We start from the raw sequence: 21,072 nt of genomic DNA, 5'->3' as shown, positions 1-21,072 counted from the left end.
ACTTACAGGGTTATTCTTATTGTTGTTAAAAAAAAAAATCAGGTCGCTATCAATCACTGGAAAATAGGCTTTTTAAAGGGTTTTGTGATGACAAATATGAGCTGGAAGGTATCAGCATATTCACTATGAATGCCCTTATATGGTTAAACATTTTTTATGGTACAGAAGCTCGAATGTCTTTCAGAGAATATAGCAGAAGTCATGCAGCTCCTATTTATAACTAGACTGAAATTTTGTCTTGATCTACTAAAAACACCTGCCTACCTAACACTTATTCATGACAGCAACATAGAAACTCAAAGGTAGTTATCAGATAACAAAACATCTGCAGTTTTCAGGTCTATCAGCAGATTTTGAAAACCCAGTCTTATCAACAAGTCTTAGAATAGTACTCTTCCTTACGTCATATCTGAATTACACCAAAATTAGCAAAATGCAATTTCCTGCTAGATTTTTGTAAGACTTCTTTTGTTACTGTAGTGTTAGCTGCCATTCCATGCTCATTAGAGAACTATATGCTGTAGACAAATTAGAGACCTGAGAGCTTTCTTAAAAGATGATATAGTATGCTACTTAATTTCTAACAAAGAACAAAACACTGTATATCAAATTATACTACTTTATTTCTAACAAGGAATAAAACAACATATGGATTTGTGTGGTACTGATAATGTAATTTAGATACACAAAAATGTCAAGAAAAGTCCCTAAACCATTAATAGCACAACGTGACTTGAAATGAGCTCATGTATATTGCAATTTTTCTGGACATAATGCAAACAAAAAGAAGTAAGCACAACTGGGTATGTGTTTAATGCTTATTTCTCCCATTCCTTGCCCTCTCTCAAAGAAACACACTGGAAAAAAAATATTTATTTCAGTTCTTGTGATACAGTATTGTGGTCAAGGAAACGAAGTAAATAAAACTCTGGCTGAGACACAGTGTGTCAGGGTGCAGCGTCAAGCTGTGCTCTGAGGGAAGATACTGTTGTACAGCTATAAATGTGCAGAGGGCAATCTCCTTCCATGTGAGTTCTGTGTCAGGGTCTGACACCTATTTCTTAAAGACAAATGCTGAGCAGACTGTTATCTGTAGTCTCTGCCACTGCCCCATCTACATGGGCAAATTACTAGGGTCCCTGGAAGAGGAAGAAAAGTGAACTTCATGGAAGGACCTGGGAACTTCTTGATACAGAAAGGAGCACAAGGGCTCCTCAAGGACCGTAGTCTTAGACTTGAGCAGAAAGAAATTCTAGCCCACCACAAACTGCTAATTAACTGAGTTTTTGCAAGGTGAGGTAAGCCTTGCAAAGAAGGCCGATCTTTTGTTGTTTGCAGGGCCTGAACCTTTCAAATAGTTTAAGTTACTGTGGTTAAAATTCCTTTTCAAAGTCAGTATTCATTGGCACTCCTACTGTTCTGAATGGAAGCTGGGCTTAGCTGGAAATGTTAGGCAAATCTGTGATCAGATGACTCTGTGAGTCATGAGGTTACAATCCAGAAAGGCTATGACAAAAAAGGGTGTTAGTGTACTTACCTGAATCACATCTGTGCACTCACTTGGTTTGGAAACAAATCAGCCCCTTAGCAAATAGTTGGGAATGACAATTCCTTGTCTGAGATAGACGCTGCAAAAGCATTAATAAAAAGACAAGCGAGAGCACAATAAATTTCTTTAGATTGTCAAAAAAAGGCAAATCCAAAAATTTGCTTGCAAAATAAGAGTTTAGGGGGTAAAATTAACTGCATTTCTTTAGGTAAACAAATAATTACATTTCTGATAATTAGAACTTGAGGCTGGATTTTCAGAAGTGTTTTGGCACTGGTGGAATTGGTGCTGTAATACTGAACTGCAAACTTCTAATCTGGAAGTTTTGACTGAAAGCTGGAGAATGGAGAAGCTGTTTCCATCCAAAATCGTGATCCTGAGACCTCACCATGTCACCAACAGTTTTCAACAGCCCCTCCACTAGTAAGGCTATATTTAGTGTGTAGGAAGCAGTCCTAAAAAGTGCCCAGGTTTGCTTGCTCCTAAATCACCGATTTAATAAACGGCCTTTTTTTCTCACTATATATTTTTTTCTGTTTTGCTGCGGTAGAGTGAATGGCAGACCTCAGACTTCAGCTGCAACACTGTAAACCCTTCCCGAAACCTCCTTCGACTTAATTAGAAAAGACGAGAATTGACACTTCAACTAAAAGATGGGGATATCCACCAACGGACTACGTTAGAATCCTTTCTGTATCACTTCGTGTAACAAAATGCTGGTTTTATCTGGGTCACATTGTTCACAGACACAGGCACTTGCAAGAAGTGGGGAATTCCTGGGAATTACTGCAAGCTCCGTTTGTTTTACGCAAGTGACCGCAGGTGTGTGTCTCCCCGCGGCCGGAGCGGGTGTCAGCGGTGGCGCCGGGCCGCCCCTTGCCCGCGGCAGGGGAGTCCCGCTGGGCAGCGCGGGGCTCCGTGCGGGGATGCGCCGGGCGCGGAGCGCGGAGCCGCAGCCTGCCCGCGGGCTGCCCGCACTGCCCAGGAAATGCGCGGGGCCGGGCCGGCCCGAGCCGCAGCCCCGGCGCGCCCAGGTGCGGCCTGCTCCGGCGGCAGGAGGGAGCTCCGCGGGCGCGGCCTGCCGGGGAGCGGCGCGGGGGCAGCTGGGCTGGGGTGTGGAGCCAGCCCGGCAGGAAGGAAGGAAGGAGAGAAAGCAAGAAAGTGAGCGAGCCAGCGGGGAGGGAGAACTGAAAGTTGAACGAGCTAAAGCCCTGCGCTTCCTTCCTCCGCCTGCCCGTCCCCGTCAGCCGGGCTCCAGCGGAGGTAAGGCGGGGTGTGCGGGGTGTGCGGGGCCGGGCCGGGGTGATGCTCCGCTCCCGGAGCCGCCGGCAGCCGCCCCGCGCTGGGAAAGCTGCTGGAGAGGGCACGGGGGGTGGGACGGGACACGTCCCGCGGGAGCGACAGGGACCGAGTGGCGATCCGGGAGATGTAGCAGCTAGGCAGGTAGGAAATAAGGCGTGTATTGCTCTCCGTTTTCTTTGTAGCTTCGATTGTTTTAACGATTTGTATGCAAATGTCATGCTAAAGAATGGTGCTTTATTGCTGTGTATTTATTTACTCTATGAGTTGCTTTTGTGAAGTCAGATATAAACAGACCTCGTGTTAGCTGCTATTATATACCTCGAAATTTTATCAGAAATTTTAAGGAAGTCAAAGAAGCTTTAGTATGTCCTGGATCGAGAATACGAAGTGAAGGATACAGCACCCTAGTTTGACCACGGCAACTTCCCAAAGGTCCAGTTCCACCTTCAGTCAGTTTATTCATGCCATGCAGTTCCTTACTCCTGCGACTCTGCAAGTTGTTCCACTGGAATTTCTTGCAGTATGAGGTTTGAATTGGAGGTAACGAAGGTTGCTGAACTTTTTTTCTAGAAGGCAAGTGCTCTGAAATTTAAAAAAGAAAAAAAAAAAAAAGACAAAGAAAAAAGACAAACAGTTTGACAGAGGGTGTAATTATAGTTATTTTGTAATTATCCACTAGGTTGACCTATGCTTCGTAACTTCCTTGTATTGGTAAAGGCAATAAGGCAATAGTTCTATTGGAATGTTTTGTTGTTGTTGTTTTGTTTTTTGTCGGTTCATTTTTTTTTTTTGCAATCAATATGCTGATTGTATAATGTAGGTTTTGGAAAAGATTGTTACAGTGTTTTCTATGTTAATCTTGTCAGTTTGTATGGAGTCAATTACAATGTGAAGGTGAAATTTACTACTAGCAGATTTCATTCTTCTTCGTGGTAAGACCTGTTGTACTGTTTTATTTTTTTTTTTTTTTAACATATTTATTAGGATCTTTATGTAGTAGGTGGTTTAGCAGAAGCTGGGAGCAAGCCTGAACTTGCTTATGTTTGTTGAACTGATTGCTCACAGCATGATTATCTTACCATGTACTCTTAAAAGTTTGACAGTTTCTTCAGGCTTGTATCTGTATTGATATTAAAAATTAAAAAAAAAAAAAAAGTCTAGTCCCGCTTGAGTTTACCTACAACCTACTGTTCACACATTTTATTATTAAAGTTTGGATTGCTTGCTTGTTTCAACTAAGATTTGTCTATCTCCCTGTCAATTTTGTCTTCAGAACTTTTCAATTTGAAAAATCTTAGGAAGAAAGTATTTTAAAATTAATAGATGTAGCTTTCCAGAATGCTAGATGCAGGTGCTTACCCTCCATGTGAGGAAGTGTTCTTGGAGTTAGAATTGCCATTTTTCTTGGATGCTATTGAGCTGTTGCTTTCAGTAAAAGGAAAGAACTGTTAGGCCACTCTGAGTTTTTGTTGCCACTCCTTCTCAAAGTCTCTTCCATAAGATGGCAAAATGAAGAAATTGACAATCAGTTTGTAAAGAAGTGTGAGAAACATCTACTATGAAAAAAAGTTGGATGATGCCGTAGAAGACTAGGGATGTGCAACACACATTCATCCCCTGATGAAACTTCTTTCTTAGAAGAAAAGCCCAAATGATTTTCCTTATATTGCTTTTTTCACATAGCAATTTAGATGTTTTATCCCTATTTTGATAATAGAATGGTCAGGTGTCTTCCAAGAAGCTTGATTTTTTTTTTCCTTTTTAAAAATAGCCATTATAACATTTTCCTATTTTTAGTAATCGTGTTGAGAATGGTGATTTTTGTCTTGGTTACTCTACTTAGGAGAATATCATATTAAAACAAGAATCAGTTTTATTTAAGCAAGTTTAAAATTCCCTTGTGCTTTTTTTTTGTTGTTTCTTTGTTGGTTTTTGGGGGCTTTTTTGCTATTTACTTCTAAGTAGGAAAAATCTATCTTGCCTTGCTTCTGAGAGGAGATTAGTTCTACGGAATGCATGCAACCGTGTGCACTAATGTTGTTTACAAATGCTGAGTTTGTAATGGTAGAAATATGGATGTGAAAGAGAATGAATATATTTGTACAAATGTGTATAAGACACTCCATTTCTAGTACCTTACATTCTTTAGGGTTTTTTATTACTTACTTTGGAATAAAAGCTAAGGAGGAAATTAAATTCTTTTTAAAATTGGTAACAATCATATCGAAACATAGTGATGTATTGAATAAGGTGGTCCTTGAGATCTGCATTTCTGTACACTTCTTGAGTTCAACCCTTGTAAAATATTCTAAGAAGATGAACATATTTATGTTCTAGCCTGCAAAACGCTCACCAGTGTGTTTAGCTGTTTGTTATGTTAATCTTTGTGTAAGTAATGAAACCAAACCAGTTGCTAGTATAAACTTCTGCTTAGACCCACAAAATAATATGTGATCTTAGTGGTATTTAACCAGTTGCATAGCTAGGCTAGATCTATAGCATGTCTTCAGAAATCTTGATGGATACACTGGTAGCTTCTGCCATAGACATCTACAGAAACAGAAAGTGGCATGTGCTTTATCTTCCAGCACTGTTGGCATTTTGTGGTCTACATGTCTTCTCAGCAAGCAGTAACTTCCTTCCTCTGCTACATGCTTTGTTCATAAAATACACGTCAAAATGTAACCTTTCTTACAGATTTGAAAGTAAAGTTTGTTCTCTGCTAGGTAAACCTTTAAATTGATATATGGTTTATACAAAGATGGGTTAGAATCCAAACAGGTGATAACACATGGCTGTTTGAGTTCTTGAAGTAACAACACTGGAGATGTTCCAGAAAAAGGTGTAGGAGAAGCAATTGCATGGAAAAAAGAGTATTAAGGTAGAGAAGAGAGACTGTGTGGGTATAAATATATACGTTTATATATAACATATGTATGTTTATTTATAAATATATATCTAAAGCTGTGTTCCCAGGTGCATTTTTTGTTATTATGAAAGATGGAAGGATTGAGATGATGATACTGTCTGAAAATGAACAGTAACACCTTAGGGAAAAAATAGCCAAATGCTTCCATGAAACCCAGAACTGTCAAGGAAGGTGGAAATTGCTGAGATAACCAGCTGCAACTGCAACTTTAAAAGCCTTAGACTGATATGCATACACTGTAGGGGTTTTATATACCTGAATATGTGTATTTGGTTGTTGTTTTTTGGTGGGGTATTTTTTGTTTGCTTTTTTTTTTTCCTTTTGTTTACAGTCTGTTTGATTGTGTTTTTTATTTAATTACTGAGTATCTGAAAGACTATTTTCTGGCCCAAGCAGTACCTCTCTGGTATTTTTTCACCAGTATGTAATTTCTGTATTAATTTTTTTTTCATTCTGAAATTTTTCACTCAGAATCTGACAATGTATATTCAACTACTTAAGAGAATATACATTGACATTTTCCAGGGTTTAGAGATGGGTGCCATACTGTTGAATTTTATCCTTTATGACTGGAGGCTACCATGAAAATTTTGAGGAAATGCTGAGTTTTCAATTTTTTAAAGGAACAATGGAAGTTTATGTAAGCACGCAGGTTAGGACGGGACAAAGGTAAATACGAAAGTGGATTGTTAATGAGTTTAGATCAATCCAAGGCTTTTTGAATTTAAATAATTTAGAATCTTTAATTGAGTGTTAACTCCATAATAAAGTTAATTTCTCTTGAGAGGTTGATATCTGATTGACCTATGGAGTTGTCTCTCTAAAAGGTTTTAATAGTATCAATTTAATATTCAAGATAGGTCACTTCTTAGACTTGTGGGTAGTGATCAAAGCTGACAAAAATATATCCAGAAAAATGAAGGTAGAGACTAGACAGAATCCAATTATTTATTTTAAATAAAGGAACATTTTTAGTAAGTATACTATGTTGAATTTTACATCTTCCAGAATAATGTAGGTGTGCTCATCTCCTTTTTTTCTTCTTATTATGCCACATACGTGTTTACATGGTGTAAATATGAAGAATCTACTTTTTTCCTTGGTTTTGATTACCACTTTATAAAAGTGTGGGAGTAATGAAGATATTTACAAAATTTTGCAAGAAAACAAGTCCAGTGATTGAGGTAGTTACCTAATAATTTATTTCATAATCATAATCAGGTACAATTGCCAATAGCAGTGATAACAGCTGTGCTTCATGCAGTACATTATTTTAAATTTAGGTGTATCTATATGTGGCTTTGGGTAATTAAGAGGTGCATAAATATTATTTTATCTATTTATTTTTACAACCTTTCTGAACAATGACTTATTCAAAAAACATTGGAGGAATCTTATAGGATGAGGGTTTATCCTGTATTTAGGAATTGATACAGTAAAAATGTTGGCAATGTTTTAAGTTTCAATTCTAGACCATAAATATTGCATTTTTTGTGATGAATGACTTTGAAGAATTAGGTATCAATGCCTACTACCACAGACAAATTCTGTGTCATAAGATTTCTCCTTTTTCTAAATGCTACTTAAATCTTAATGCTCTTCCACTGAAGCTGTTCTTTCTTTTCCAGGCTGCTTAAGGCTAGTACCTGCATGCCAGGACAGCTGCTACAGTCAGCAGGTTTCCCTAAGGCCAAATTACTCTTTATACTGAAAGAGAGAGGTGAAAAAACCTGTTGAGTGTTGCTGATCTTAAACCTTCTTTGAAGAAATATTATTTCAGGCTGTTTCATACACCTTCAGAAGAGTAGCATCTGGATTTTGCAAATTGTGAATTGAGATATGGCCCTGAAAGAAAGAATTACTCAAATATATGAAATCTGTGTAACAGCTGAGATGGAAGATACTAAGGAAAAACTCATGGACAGCCAGAACTTGCCTGTGGATTCATGCCTTTTCTCTTTGTGACCAAGGGAAAACTGCTTCCTTGTCAGAGTTGAGATGCTGGTTACCTGTTTCCTGTGTTCTGCAGTTTGCTTAAAGGGCTGACTGCTGCAAACCATGTTCTTGAGGATAGCACTTGTTTGGTTGGATTCTCAGTTGAAGAGGGCTTGAATGCACAGATCACGTAGAATGCTCTAGAGAGTCATTTTTCCTTCATTCAGTTGCAAGTGTGTTTCTATGCTAAAAGGATTTTGAGATTGGGAGGTAAGGGAGTAGAAGCCCTCTTCCATAATTTATTGGTGCTAGTGTGGAAATAGAAAAGCTTTAGGTTCCAGTTGTGATCTTGGATAACTCTTTCTCCCCAATATCCAAGTACTGTGTAATAAGAGAGTGTGTGTGTAGATAAGTGGTTCATCTCTTAACTGTTCATTTTAATGTTTAACTACTAGGAATATGTATTTTAAAGATGTGTTATTTGTGCTGAGACTTTGATTTTGCTATTTGTTTTAATATATGCCAAGATAAAAGGTTGGGTTTATCATTGCTGAAATTGTTGTGTACAGGTAGTTTAAAATATTACTGTTCAAGTGACAAGGAGTCTTTCGCAATTTTATTCAAGGTAATTGTGAGGTTCAAGTGAGATTTTTTTTTAATGTTGTTTTTGTTTTCTGTATGTTTGCAGTATTTAAAAAAAAAACAGACCGAACTGAAGAAACTTGAGGTGTCGTAAGGAAACGGGTATTATCTGCTGGCTGGTGGACACCAAATTTGAGAGAGTTTTCTTGCTAGTGAACATGCATGCAACCTGACTATTTCTACATGACTTTGTGGGGCAATATATGGAATTAAGTCATGTCATCTACAGGCAATGGCACTGATATTGAAGAATTTTTGGTCAACATTAACCTTGCACAGTATCTTCCTAACTTTAGAGAGTATGGCTATGACACTGTGATGGATTGTGTGGGAATAAATAATAGTGTGCTTCAGCAGATGGGAGTGTTGCCTACAGGACATCGCAGAAGGATTCTTAAGCAGTTAGACAGTCTTTTGGAAATTCCAGGAAATTCTCTTTTCCATGAAAATCTAAAATTCAAAGACTTGAAAGGTTTAGAAGAGAAGCAATATTCATCCTCAGATCAGGAATCTCCTGTAAGCAATTCAAGTGCAGATGGGACTGGCTTGATACCTGCAACATCCTCAGAACAACTTCTTAAAAAATCTTACGTCAATAAGGAAAAGTTTGAGCTTGCAGAGCAAAACTCAATGGAGGCAAATGATGATAGCTTTACAAATTTGGATTTTTGCAGTTTATACCAGAATTCAGACAGCCTACTAGAAGCTGTCAGTCAGAGGACAAATATCAAGACGAATGCTCAGCCAGATGCATCACTGACAGAAGCTGCTGCATACCAAGCTGATGAGCACTTGACTGGCACTTTGGTGTTTCGTGATCCTCCTTCATTTGTTCGTTCATGCGAGACAAAATGCAAAGAAAACAAACAGCAGAGGTTTGCAGATGAGGGTGATCTATCTCATAGTAAACCAGATTCTCCATTCTATAAGTTTAAAGGAGAAATGATAGACAATGACTTGTATGATTCCTGTACACTGAACTGCATGAAAGTATTTCCAAGGGCAAGCCGATCTTTTATCTTAAGGCATCGACCTGTACCAGAAATTCCAGAATCAAGTAAAGTTCAAGCTTCATCAAGGTAATTGCTATTCATTACTAATGAGAAATTACTGTCATGGTAGAACTAACAGTCTGGGGTTTCTTTGTTTTTTTCCTACTTTGTCTTTTTTTTTTTTTTTTTTTTTTTTTTTAGTGTGTATTTTTTTAATATGAACTGTAAATACACTGGATCTGATATAAATGTTGCCAAATTAATTGAAAAAGGATTAAGCTTCAATGTAATTTAAAAGCAAAAATGAGAGTGTAAAGGGAAATTTTAGAATAGTGTGTCCTTAAAACCTTGCCAGTTTTCTCTGCATCTACCTATTAACAAAGAAAGGAATCTTGATTGCTTTAGCTAAAACTCTTAAAAGCAACTATATAAAGCATAAGCAAGAACATACTTCAAGATGGCTTTTGGGTTAATTTCTGAACTGGTAGTCATTTAATTGTTAACTTTGGAGAATGAAGGCAACCATTTATTCATATTATGTGTTGGCTTCTGCTGGCAGTCTTATAACAACACAACCTTAGCTTTTAATGGTATTTCTAATATAAAGATATTTTTGAGACATTCTAACAGGGAAGAACAAGAGTGGAAAAAGGAGGGAACAAAGATGATCGATGTGGAAAGTTTTCAGAGTTTATGGAATCTTTGAATTTGTTTCTAAGTATTCAAGGGATGTGACTGTGTTTTTCTTCCTTCAAAATGGTTGAGTTCATAATTTGAATCCCCAAATTGCTGAGTGACACTTACTTTCTTGAATAAACATTAGTTGTTGTAGGCTTGTACAACCTGTACCAAGACTTGTATACTTGCCTTGGAAAAATATGATGGAATGTTGAGAAAAACATCTGCTGTTGGGCATTTATTCAAGACCTATCTTAATAAAAGTATAATTGTTGGAATGTTAAAAATAATGGGCACTGAATATGTAGTTATTGCAATCTGTGTGCAAAAAATATCACCACACAGGTTCATTTGTAGTATTGTTGGATCTATTAAGTAAGTTTTAGTTGTCATGCTGGCTAAGTGTCTTAAGCAGAAGAAAAACTCAGCAAAGGCATGTGCAAAGTTTTGTTGGTGTAGCCATATCCAAATCATTAGGTTGCATTTTTTTTTTTTTTTTTTTTTTTTTTTTTTTTTTTTTTTTTTTTTTTTTTTTTTTCACAAGCTATGCCTGGAAGGGACATGTCTAAGAATGTTGTGTATTTATCTGGAGTTTTTCATCTGCATATCTCAGCAGTTAGAAGCACCATCGAGTTTATACATGCTCTAAATGCAGGGGTTTCCCAGCATTTATACATTTTTTTACATTACTGAAAGATGTCAAAATTAATCTTGTAATACAGTTGTAGATTTTTTGCAACAATCAGTGATTTTTTTGTTTGCCTTAAAAACTGCTTCATTGGTTTCTTCTAAATGACAGAAAAAAATTGTGCTCATTGAAACTTACATATACATATCTTTCAGTGAGTAGCAGATTTATGTTAACTTTTGTAGCGTGATTATCCCTACTTCATTTAATAAATTCATACTGACACGAAGTGGGATTCTTAAGCTAAAATATAATAACTACATACGAAAAGAGAAACAATCATCCATTTGAGAAAATATGCTGTATTTGTAGTCTTCCCACTGTTGGAATGAATCCTCCAAATCCCAGTCTGCTAGTGATTGATATGGGACTGGGTCACTAACTTCATTACCTACTATTTTGATTTGTGAACTCCAGTATCTTTTCTTGGTCTTTATGCTCCAGTTGTAGCAATATTGAGATCCTGAGGGACCAGTCTGTCTGCCAGACCGAGGTTAAACAAGAACTTCACAGTTGAACTTAAAGTTCGCAGAAACATTCTTGATAACCTTTCTGACAACCTTTTCATAGGGGAAGAGAACTAATACAGAACGTTAAAATGGCATTGTGCAGACATCTTTAACCTCAGGAAAGAATGTATCTTTCTCACAGAATTGTACAGACAAACAGCCTCAACTGGCCTTATTGACAGATGCTAGTTTCATCCTTAGTACATTGTCCATAGACTGTTCCATAGAGGCAGTGAAATCCTGCTGAAATCTGGGAAACTCAACATTTCCTTCTAGTCATTTGTGGATATGAGTCATTAAATTTTTATGCAAGGAATACTTTTCTCATCACCTCCTGTGTGCCTTCAGCACGAAAAGTTCATGCAGTGGGTCTCCTAGTGCCCCATGGTAGGGCTGTGATCATGTAATTTTTTATTATTAATAATGCACTTACCTCCCTTGCAATTTTAGCTGCTTCCCCATGTCTCACTTCTGCTGCTGGGTTTTGCCAGTAACAAAGCATGCTGGCATCTGGAAAGCCACCATAGCATTTCAGAAGTTGAAAATATCTTGGGTTTATTTCTTTTTTGAATTATGGCACTACAGTGTGGCATCACTGTAGTGTTGGGGGGTGCAATTTTGAAAAAAGAAAAGTGACAATTACACAATTTTCGTAATAGTGAAGTTATTTTGCAGATTTTAGTACTGGATTTTGTTGCTCAGTATTATGTGTAGTTATACTAGATTTATATATATACACACTAGACTTTTCCTTATCATATCATCATGAGCTCTCTCTTGTTAGAGAATTAGTAAAGGTCAGTCAAAAGGTGTTTAAAATCACAAAGTGAAAATTGAAGGTTTTTGTAAGACAAAATAGTGAAAGTATTACAATGGATGGAACTAACCACTAATGTATCTTTAGGACAAGATTAAAGATAATTAGTTTTGAAACAGTTTTAGTGGCTTTGGATACTTTGGATCAACCAGCAGTCACTCTTGGGTGACATAGTTACCATTGCATCATTCTGGGAAGCAATCTGTTCAAACAAAAAGCTGAAGCAGATTTATGACATGGTAGATCTGATTTTTACAGAATAATATGCAGATAAAGTTTCTGACTGATGAGTTCTATACTTTTTTAGATTTTTTTGTGTCACCCATCTTTGTTTCTGGTATTGTGCAGTAGTGGTATTGTTCTGATTCTTTATTAAGAGAACTAAGAAAAACTAGAACAAAATTCTGGGCAACATCCTGCATATGGGGGAAAATATGAATAAATGAGATAGATAATGGTGCTTGGCCCTAGCAGGCACCATTTGTGTTCTGCAGTTGGCAGGTTCTATAGTTGGAATTTCTTGCTTGATGCTGATATCCTTTGTACTCCATTTCTTACCCTACAAGTGGTCAAGATTGCTAATGAGGTACCAAGCTGGTGTTGTTGTGTGTCTCTACTGTGTTCCGTGACAGAAAATAAAATTTTTAGAAGATAGAAGCTGCTCCCTTTTTTTTCCTGTGGTAAAGTATCACTATTAACTTTACCTCTGCTGTGAGTCTATGAACCCCAAAGCTTTAACACAGCATGCTACAGCAGTTTTGATGTGTTTGCATTATGGGAGGGTTGTGTCTTGAGATAGATAGAAAACATGTCTTGAATTAGTCTGAAAACAAAAACTTCTTTCATTTAAAACACTCAGCAGATGAATGCCAGTAAAGACTTTGGGGCACTGACTGCTTGCACTGACCTCCTTCCCTCACTTTATTTCCAAGGTGACAGGAGTATATTGAATAAACCAGCTTGGTACAAAGTTCTGTGTGAAGTTTTATCCTTCCAGCTTCTCAGCATTTAGCAAGACCTGTCACTGCCTCATCACAGCCTTTCATCCTGTTTGTGCGTAATATGGGGTGCTAGAGAAGTGTGTGCAGCCTGAGCTGCATCCGGTACTCTTAATGTATGAAATCAGGGAGTCTTAATCACCACAGTTGTAACAAAATCAACATTGAAAAATAGTTAAAATTATTATTATATATTTGAAAAATTGGTGCACTTTGTGATTTGCAGACTGCTTGCGCTAACCTTTCATTAAAGAGCATCATCAATTTCTTTGTTTGAGGTACTCAATTTTTGAATTGAAAAAAATTAAAGAGGTATTTACTTTCTGAAATGGCTAAGAAGTCATAGATTGATATAGTTACAAGAATTTTTTTCAGTTTTTTTCCTCCCAAAGACATGTTCAGTATTTTTCTCTCTTTTAATCCAGATATTTAATTTGTACAGCTGCTATCTTACTATTCTACTAAGCATTCACAAATTATTATAATTTTATAGCTTGCACTGTAGGTTTTTAATGACACATAATCTTTCAAGCAGACATTCAGAGTGAGCTCATTTCATTTATTTTATATCTTAAGTCAGTTTTTAATCTACATAAGTTACAAATTTGCTTTCCAAAAATGACAAAGAAGTTGTATTTTTAAAGGCTGGAATAAAAGACTGTAGTTTGCTTTTTAGCAAGATTTTGTGCCATGTGTACATAAATGTAGGTACATGATCAAAAAGAATACACAAGTCCTGAAAAGTATATGGATTTTAAAAGAAAAGTGGAGGGTATTTTGTGTGGGTTTGTTTTTTTTCTTTGTGTTTTTTTTTGGGTTTTTTTGGGTTTTTTTTGTTTGTTTTTCTTATTTTTTTTTCCTTTTGTTTTGTTTTGCTTTCTTGGGATTTTTTTTTTTTTTAAACTGACTTGTTATTTTTCATGGTGAAATTATGTATTCACATTGAAACTAAGCAAATGACTCACTGTTTTACACAAGGAAAGCCTCCATAATTTTAAAAGCTCTTCCAGTAGTAGTAGCTCATGAATGCCTGCCTACTGTCACAAAGAAACATTTTTGTATTTAGGAGTAATTCAAGTTGGACTTCGTGGGACAGTAGTTCTAAAGTTCTAAATAAAGCTTATCTTACAATAATAAAGTTTCTCAATATGTTAAATGGGGAAACAAACGTTAGGAGATTGATATTTTTAGTAGAAGATAATTGCCTTTGGCTTTAGAGGATGGAGGGCCTACAAACTCTTAGGAAAACTGATAAGGTTCTTACATGGCTTTAGCAGCCTTGGAATATTCTATAAGGGTACATGAGAACCTTTAGTACTCTTATTTTAAGCCAAGAAAATGAAATTAAGAGGAAAAATTGCTAATTGTGTTAATGGAAGAATTCAGGGCTTGACTGAAAAGACCTCTAATACTGCTGGACAAGTGAAGGTGGGTTAGAAATTTTCTAATTCACATATTTTTCTTCCTACCTTCTGGTTATAAAGCTGTCTTTGCCTGAAAAATTACTGATAGCAATAATATTGCACTATACTTGAGATTACTGAAATACATGGGGCCAGCACACGGGTAATAAAATAATTTTTCTGCTGTCCATGGAGTTACATTGTGACCCATGTGTAAAATGTGTAAGAGTTGTCCCAGGCAATTGCAGTGCAATGCCATTTACCTCTTGGTTTTAAAACTTTGTTGGGGGGAAATAATTCACCTAATCAAAACTTTACAGTGGTTTTTATTTTAGTGGTTGGGAGCATGTTTTGGCTGGATTCTCAGGCCCTTTACGAGTTAATGTTAAAGTGGGTTTTCATAGTACATCCACTTTTAAATTCAGTCACTGGTAATCATTGTGAAGGAGAAAGGAAAGAAAAGTTTGGGGAAAACTCTGGGATCTCCATTCTTCAAGCAATCTAAATGGTTTTAAGTTTAATTTAGGGCAACCCCTCCCCCCCCCCAAACCCCCCCCCCCCCCCCCCCCCCCCCCCCCCCCGATTTTGGGATGTCTGCTAAGATCAGAGAAGTATTCAGTGTCATAAGGCAGGGAAAACATATTGTTGTGTGGCTTTTAAAATAAATTTAAAAAAATCACAAGATTTAAAATCTATTGTTTCTGTATTTGTATATAATTTTAATTGTTTAACTGCTTTGCTTATTTTCTGGGAAATTTCAATTAGTGTTTTAATTCTCTGTTTTGTTTTGTTCAAGTTCCCTTCAGAGAAGAAGAAATATGGACCTTGTAAATATTTCTTGCACTGGGAGGCAAATTTCACAAAACAGTGAGTTTTTGCATCTTGAATATTAAGGAAAAAGAAAACTTGGACCAGTTGTCTAAAATAAGCATTACTTATGTATTTTAAGAAATATTAGGCATCTCAAAGATCTAGAAAAATTTATTTATGTGATAGCAGAGTATTTAATCACTGCTGGATCCTCTGGATTTTTGCTTGTTTTTTGATTATAATCAAATAAAGTAAAAATTAGGAAATCTAATCTTTCAGCTCCATTGATTTTAATATACTTTTTTTTTTTTTTTAGCCTAGTGTTCTAAGTTTCTAATGCGAGATCCAGAATTTTTTAAGCAGAGTTAACTTTTTGAAAAATATAAGGAGTGTATTCCTGTCTAATGCTGCTAAATTTGTTTATAAGTGGTCATAGCTCCAAGAAACAACGGGAAATTTGTTGTATTAAATAGTTTACTGAAGTGTTTAGAAGTCTTGTGCAGTCAGCAGGAAACTTCTTTCATATTTGAAAAATATATCTTGTTTGAAGTTATGTGTATTTATTTTAAGCAAATACTTGGTGACAAAATGAAGATTTCCACAAAAGTGTTGTATGGTGGTTTATTTTTGGGATTTTTTAAAGTAAGAATAAAGAACACTTTGGAGCTATTTCTTCTTAGACTAGACAATTTAATTTTTTTTTTTTATTTTAGCGTGATATAGGGTAGAAAAGAAGAAACTGCCTGTATGCAAGTTATATTCAAGTTACATAATAGTAGTGATAATGTCTGTGGTGAAAAGAAGGTATCTGGAGTTCATATAGAAATAGAACATTGCTCCTTGTTCCTCAAAGTTTTTTTCTGGGAAGGAAAGAGAAATTACAAACTGAAAAATCTGTGTCCCTTGTTGATTTTATGATGACTTTTGACTCATAGTAGAGCACTGTGTGATCGTATTTATTTATCTATTTATTTATTTATTTGCCTTAAGATAATTTCATGGAAGAAAAGCCACCCGTTATCTCTCCATATGGGGAAACCTTTATTTGTGACAGCACTAAAGATGCTAAAGTAAGTTGAGAAGCTAGAATGTGCATAGTCTGTTTTCACTTTAATATTTGTGCTAGGTATTTCATACTGTCCGTAATTATTTTTTTAATTTTAGTTGCCTGTACTCTTTCTGTCTTTTTATATATGATATATGCGAAGGGTTTATGATGTAAATATATGAGGACTAATGAATTTTAATAATCTTTAGAGACACTTTGTATGTTCAATAGGAAGCTGCAGTGTGTGTGTTGGTTGGTTTTTTTTTTTTTTTAAATCCACATAGGACAGATAACTCTTTTTGTTTTTGTTTTTTTTTAACCCCACTGGTCAGAGCTGCCATATTTATGCTCTCAGTGCTCTCAGGTACAATCCTTTGTGCATTACTGAGGTTAAGCTGTTGAAATTTGACACTGTTAGAATCTACTAAGAAGAGTAAAAGTGGCTTTTTTCTTGTCTGAGAATTGCAGCTCAAGATTGGGCATCTCTGCAGAGACTTTTGCATATCCTGTGAAAGCAGCTTGCACATTGGGTTAGGTGATATGATGGTCACATTTCGCCATACCCTTTTTCAGTTCCTGTCTATGAAAGTTCTCAGGATTTTTTAGTTCTTGCATGATATTTTTCATGCATTTCCAAAATTTGCTCTATACCCAGAATGTCATTTTTCTTTTAAGATTCTCTGAACTGAATGTTTTTGTTGGGGTTTAGTTGATGGTGGGAATGCTCAGATGACATGTGGACAGACTTCTGAATCATGTGGAGGGAGATATGGGAGGTAAATTAGCTTAGTGAGGAATCTGCCAAATGCTGTGAATTTCCAGCTCCTACTTCTGTCTCAGCAGGAAGCAGACCAGAAATTTTTGATTCTGTGATTATTTATACTTTTCCCAGCCAGGCTGAAGCCACAGAATTAAAGATAACAGAAAGTTCTTCTGTCCTGGTCTTCAATCTAATGTTTCATTTTTAAACAATTGTAAACTATTGAATAAAATAAAAACTACTCAAATGGATGTCAAAGGTTTTTCTTTCTCCCATACTAATTTCTTAAGAATTGATCATTAAAAGTAAGTCGTTCAAATTTCATCTTCTAGTGAGAGTAGTTTTATAGGGTAAAAGTAATCTCTTTTTGATGCATGCTTTCTTTTGGAAGTATACTGTGCTTTTTTGTTGTTGTTGACCTTTTAACACAGTACACATAAAATCATATGTGTCTTTCCTACTTGTTCTTGTTTTATGCATGCAAAGCTGACTTTTGAGTGTTCCTTTTCTTTCCTTGAATGCAATGTCTTGTTTGTACTATTTATTGCTGTCTGTGACCATGTCTTTAGAAATGCAAAATTTAACTTCTTTGTCATTATTTCAATGGTTTAAGCTGATTTTCTAGAAGTTTCCTAGCCCTCATATAACTTCTTGGCATCATTCATTGAAATGGTTGTTTATGAAAAAGCATACCCAGAAAGGTTGTCTGCATTCTTTCTTATCTTACAAAGGCACAAAGTACAGAAACACCATGCTGTTAAACTGGATTAACTGCTTGAAACTAAATTGCTATTTTGCTGGTTGCAGAATCATGCTTAATGCAGTATTTTATAACATCCTTTACCTGATCTGAAGATTAGTATTTTAATATCACTTTGACACATATGTGAATAGTTTCTTGCATTGTGTTTATCACATACCTGTTGGAAACCTCATAGCTGATTTTAGTTCCATTAGCACTTAATTGTGGACAAAGGTCATAAAGAAGAACTATAAAACAAACATGCATTGAGATATATTTCACTTTCAGATTTTTTTTCAGCAGAAGCAAATATCCTAGGAACAAATAAGAATATTTAGATAACACTGTAAAATATCTAAGATTTTAAAGCTTGTTGCTGCTGCTTCATGTTGAGTCACGAGAGCATAGTATGTCCATATAGAATAAAAGGTGTCAAGTTGCTATACTTACTGACTGAAATTTGTTCTAAGGGCTTGAAAGTTAGCCATCAACCTTGTTTCTGTTTCACTGGTGTAAAGAAAAGGCTTCTGTAGGCTTTTATGAAGGGAGTGCCTGTAGAAATAGGTAATGAGTCACTACAGTCTGGAAGTAAGTGAGCATGAGAGAACAGGGCAATGAAGGTTATAAAGAAAATATGCCTTTAATTTGGGTCAGGAAGAAAGATGAGTAGAAAGAGAAACCTCTGAAGGGCAACCTGAAGAAGGAACAATTTTTTTTTTTTTAATATTGATTTTAGAATAACACAAAAATCCAAGTGTTTTAGAGACGTTTCATTGTTGTGCCTAACTAAAAGAGTCAAATATATTAGAATTCCTCCAGAGCAAGACTGAATTCTAATAAGTTTAGGCCTCACGAGTTAAATACTGGCTTTATTTCTTGCTGTAGATGGACTAAATTAAACATGCAAGCTGAGCTTGGTAAATTGTGTGAGCTCCTGAGCATTGGGATACTGTGGAAGGCTGACCACATTACAAGTCTTACCAATTTAACATGAGAAGCCTTAATATTTTAAAAGGAGGGCTTTATCTTCATGGACCCATTACAAAGTTATATTGCCAGACCATGATTCAAGAATCTACCTGAGAACTATGTGACAGTATCTTTGATAGGAGACTTAGGTGGTATCTCCTGAGGAAGATTCCTCTCCTCAATGTCAGTATCTTCATTTAATGTAGGCTCAGTGCTCGTACCCTTTGTGCAGTCTCTGTTTTAGCTTTCAGGCTTCCTGTCTTGCTGTTGAAATCAGAAAGATTTTTACCTGTCAGAAAAAGCTAAAACCATAAGTATATCTGAATAATTCCTGACCAAAAGTAGAGGGTTTTTTACAGGCCTGAGAGTAGGCAGTTCCATCTGCCTGGCATCCAGAAGCCATATTTCTTCCTTAACAATAGGTGCTTCCTGTGCATAAGAACAGTACCTACAGAGAAGAAATGCTTCTCTCTATAAAGGTGTCTGCATGAGAAATGCTGCTATCTTTGTATAATACCTCAGGAGGTATTGCAGGAGGTATGGATTTTGTCTTGTATTGAGCCTGAGCATCTTGCAGGGTATATCTGTAAACAGGACAATGCAAATGTTTGGGTTTTAATTTGTTTGAAATAGATTTTTGTGAGCAAATTGAACTTTCTTTACCCACAACCTGTCTTCATTTGTGGATTTCTGCATTTTAAATTCTACTGACAATATAAACTAATTTCTTAGTTATTGCTTGGAAGTTATCTGGCTCTCTGAATTCTGTTGCTCAGGTACTGAGGATTATAGAGTGAGCATAAGCAGACATCAAACTGTTATTATAGTGGCTCCTGACAGGCAGGAAGAGGTACTACCATGTACCTTCAGTGGTTATGGTTTGCAATTGTATCCTGATAAACAAGATAAAGAAGATAAAGAATGCTAACTATTTTTACTCTCAAGATGTTTCACACACTGTGATATTAGCCTCTTGACTATTGTGCAGAGGTGTGGCCGTTGCCCCTTTTTTGGAATATTCCAGGCAATGCAAGTATTTGGTAAGCAGTGGATAGATTGCTTTTGAGTTTTCTATTTAATTTATTTACAAGGTATATTGATGCTTTTTGTTTAGTTTTTTGTTGGTTTTGGTTGGTTGATTTTATTAATGTGTGGGGGAGTGGTATTGTGTTTTTTTGAAGGTTTTGTTTCAGTTTTTTTTTGTAAATTTTTTTTCAGCCCTTGTTGCTGCAGCACCATACACACAAAGTGTGATGTGATGTGTGGTTAGGTTTTGGGGGGTTTTTATTTTTATAATGGGTCTGGTTGACAGAGGAAGACACAATTGACCCAGATATATCCTAGCATCAGACTGTGATTTCTAAATTTTTGCTGCAGACTTCCTCTGCTTTGAACTAAGTCCTTTTTTTAGTCTTTCCACGTTGCCAAGGTACAGTCCTCAAGTACAAGATTAGTTGCTGCTACTCAGAAAACAAATGGCAATGTTGTGAAAGCTTATCCACTTTGTTTCTGCTTTTGTTCACCTTTGTTACATACACATAAAATCTGAAATGAATGAAGCATCTTCATGCTTTCTGACAGAAGTGCTTAATTTTATGTTTTTTTACAAAGAAAGACATATTGAAAAGCTTAGTAGTGCAATATGATTGTCAGATTAACTTTAGGAAGTGTGAAATGTCGTGTTCATGAGCAGTGTTAACCTTGACATTTTGTACACTTCAAGCAGTTTGTGATAAAGATTTCTAAGCAAAAGCTAATAAATAGATGAGCCTTTTACAAAGATCTTGGCAAAAAAATCCCCCAAACCCAACGGTATACATTCAGTATTGCTGAGTTCAGTGTTGCTTTAGGATTTTGAATTTGCTATTATTTTATCTTTAGTGTTCTATGAAGGCTGTACATTTATTCCTAGAAGAAATACTGTTATAAAAGATAGGCTAGCAGTGGCAAATCATAAATTATACTGAAGCTGCATGTAACATGAGGCCCTTGAGCTTAAAAAAATATGCAGTTGTTGTGGTTTAATACCAGCTGGTAAGTAGAGCACAGCTACTTGCTTGCTCCCACCAAAGTGAGGAGAACTGGAAAACAGGTGACATCTTAGATGGGGGAATAAGACCAGTTCAATAATTACAACAAAGCAAAATATAATAATAATACTAGAGCTGATACTAACTCTAGTGGAAAGGAGAGAGCATGATGGTCTGTGGGATAGAACATCCCTTTGGCCAGTTTGGGTCAGCTGTCCTGGCCCTGCACCCTCCTGTGCATGTGCTTGCTGGCAGAGCATGGGAACCTAAA

General features: G+C 36.2%; 1 protein-coding gene across 1 annotated transcript in view; it reads left to right on the top strand.

The window, feature by feature from the left end:
• The first annotated feature begins 2,670 nt into the window (after positions 1–2,670).
• Positions 2,671–21,072, top strand: part of ARAP2 (ArfGAP with RhoGAP domain, ankyrin repeat and PH domain 2) — a 116,966-nt gene continuing 98,564 nt past the window's right edge. Inside the window, exons 1-5 of the mRNA XM_079305527.1 lie at positions 2,671–2,812; positions 3,718–3,783; positions 8,404–9,436; positions 15,239–15,309; positions 16,243–16,322. Coding sequence (XP_079161653.1) covers positions 8,574–9,436; positions 15,239–15,309; positions 16,243–16,322 — 1,014 coding nt within the window. The 5' untranslated portion in view covers positions 2,671–2,812; positions 3,718–3,783; positions 8,404–8,573. The remainder of the gene's footprint in view (positions 2,813–3,717; positions 3,784–8,403; positions 9,437–15,238; positions 15,310–16,242; positions 16,323–21,072) is intronic.

This window comes from Erithacus rubecula (assembly GCF_903797595.1).
Source record: "Erithacus rubecula genome assembly, chromosome: 5".
Taxonomy (NCBI): domain Eukaryota; kingdom Metazoa; phylum Chordata; class Aves; order Passeriformes; family Muscicapidae; genus Erithacus; species Erithacus rubecula.
The sequence above is the reverse complement of the archived record's forward strand: the minus strand, read 5'-3'. Positions and strand labels throughout refer to the sequence as shown.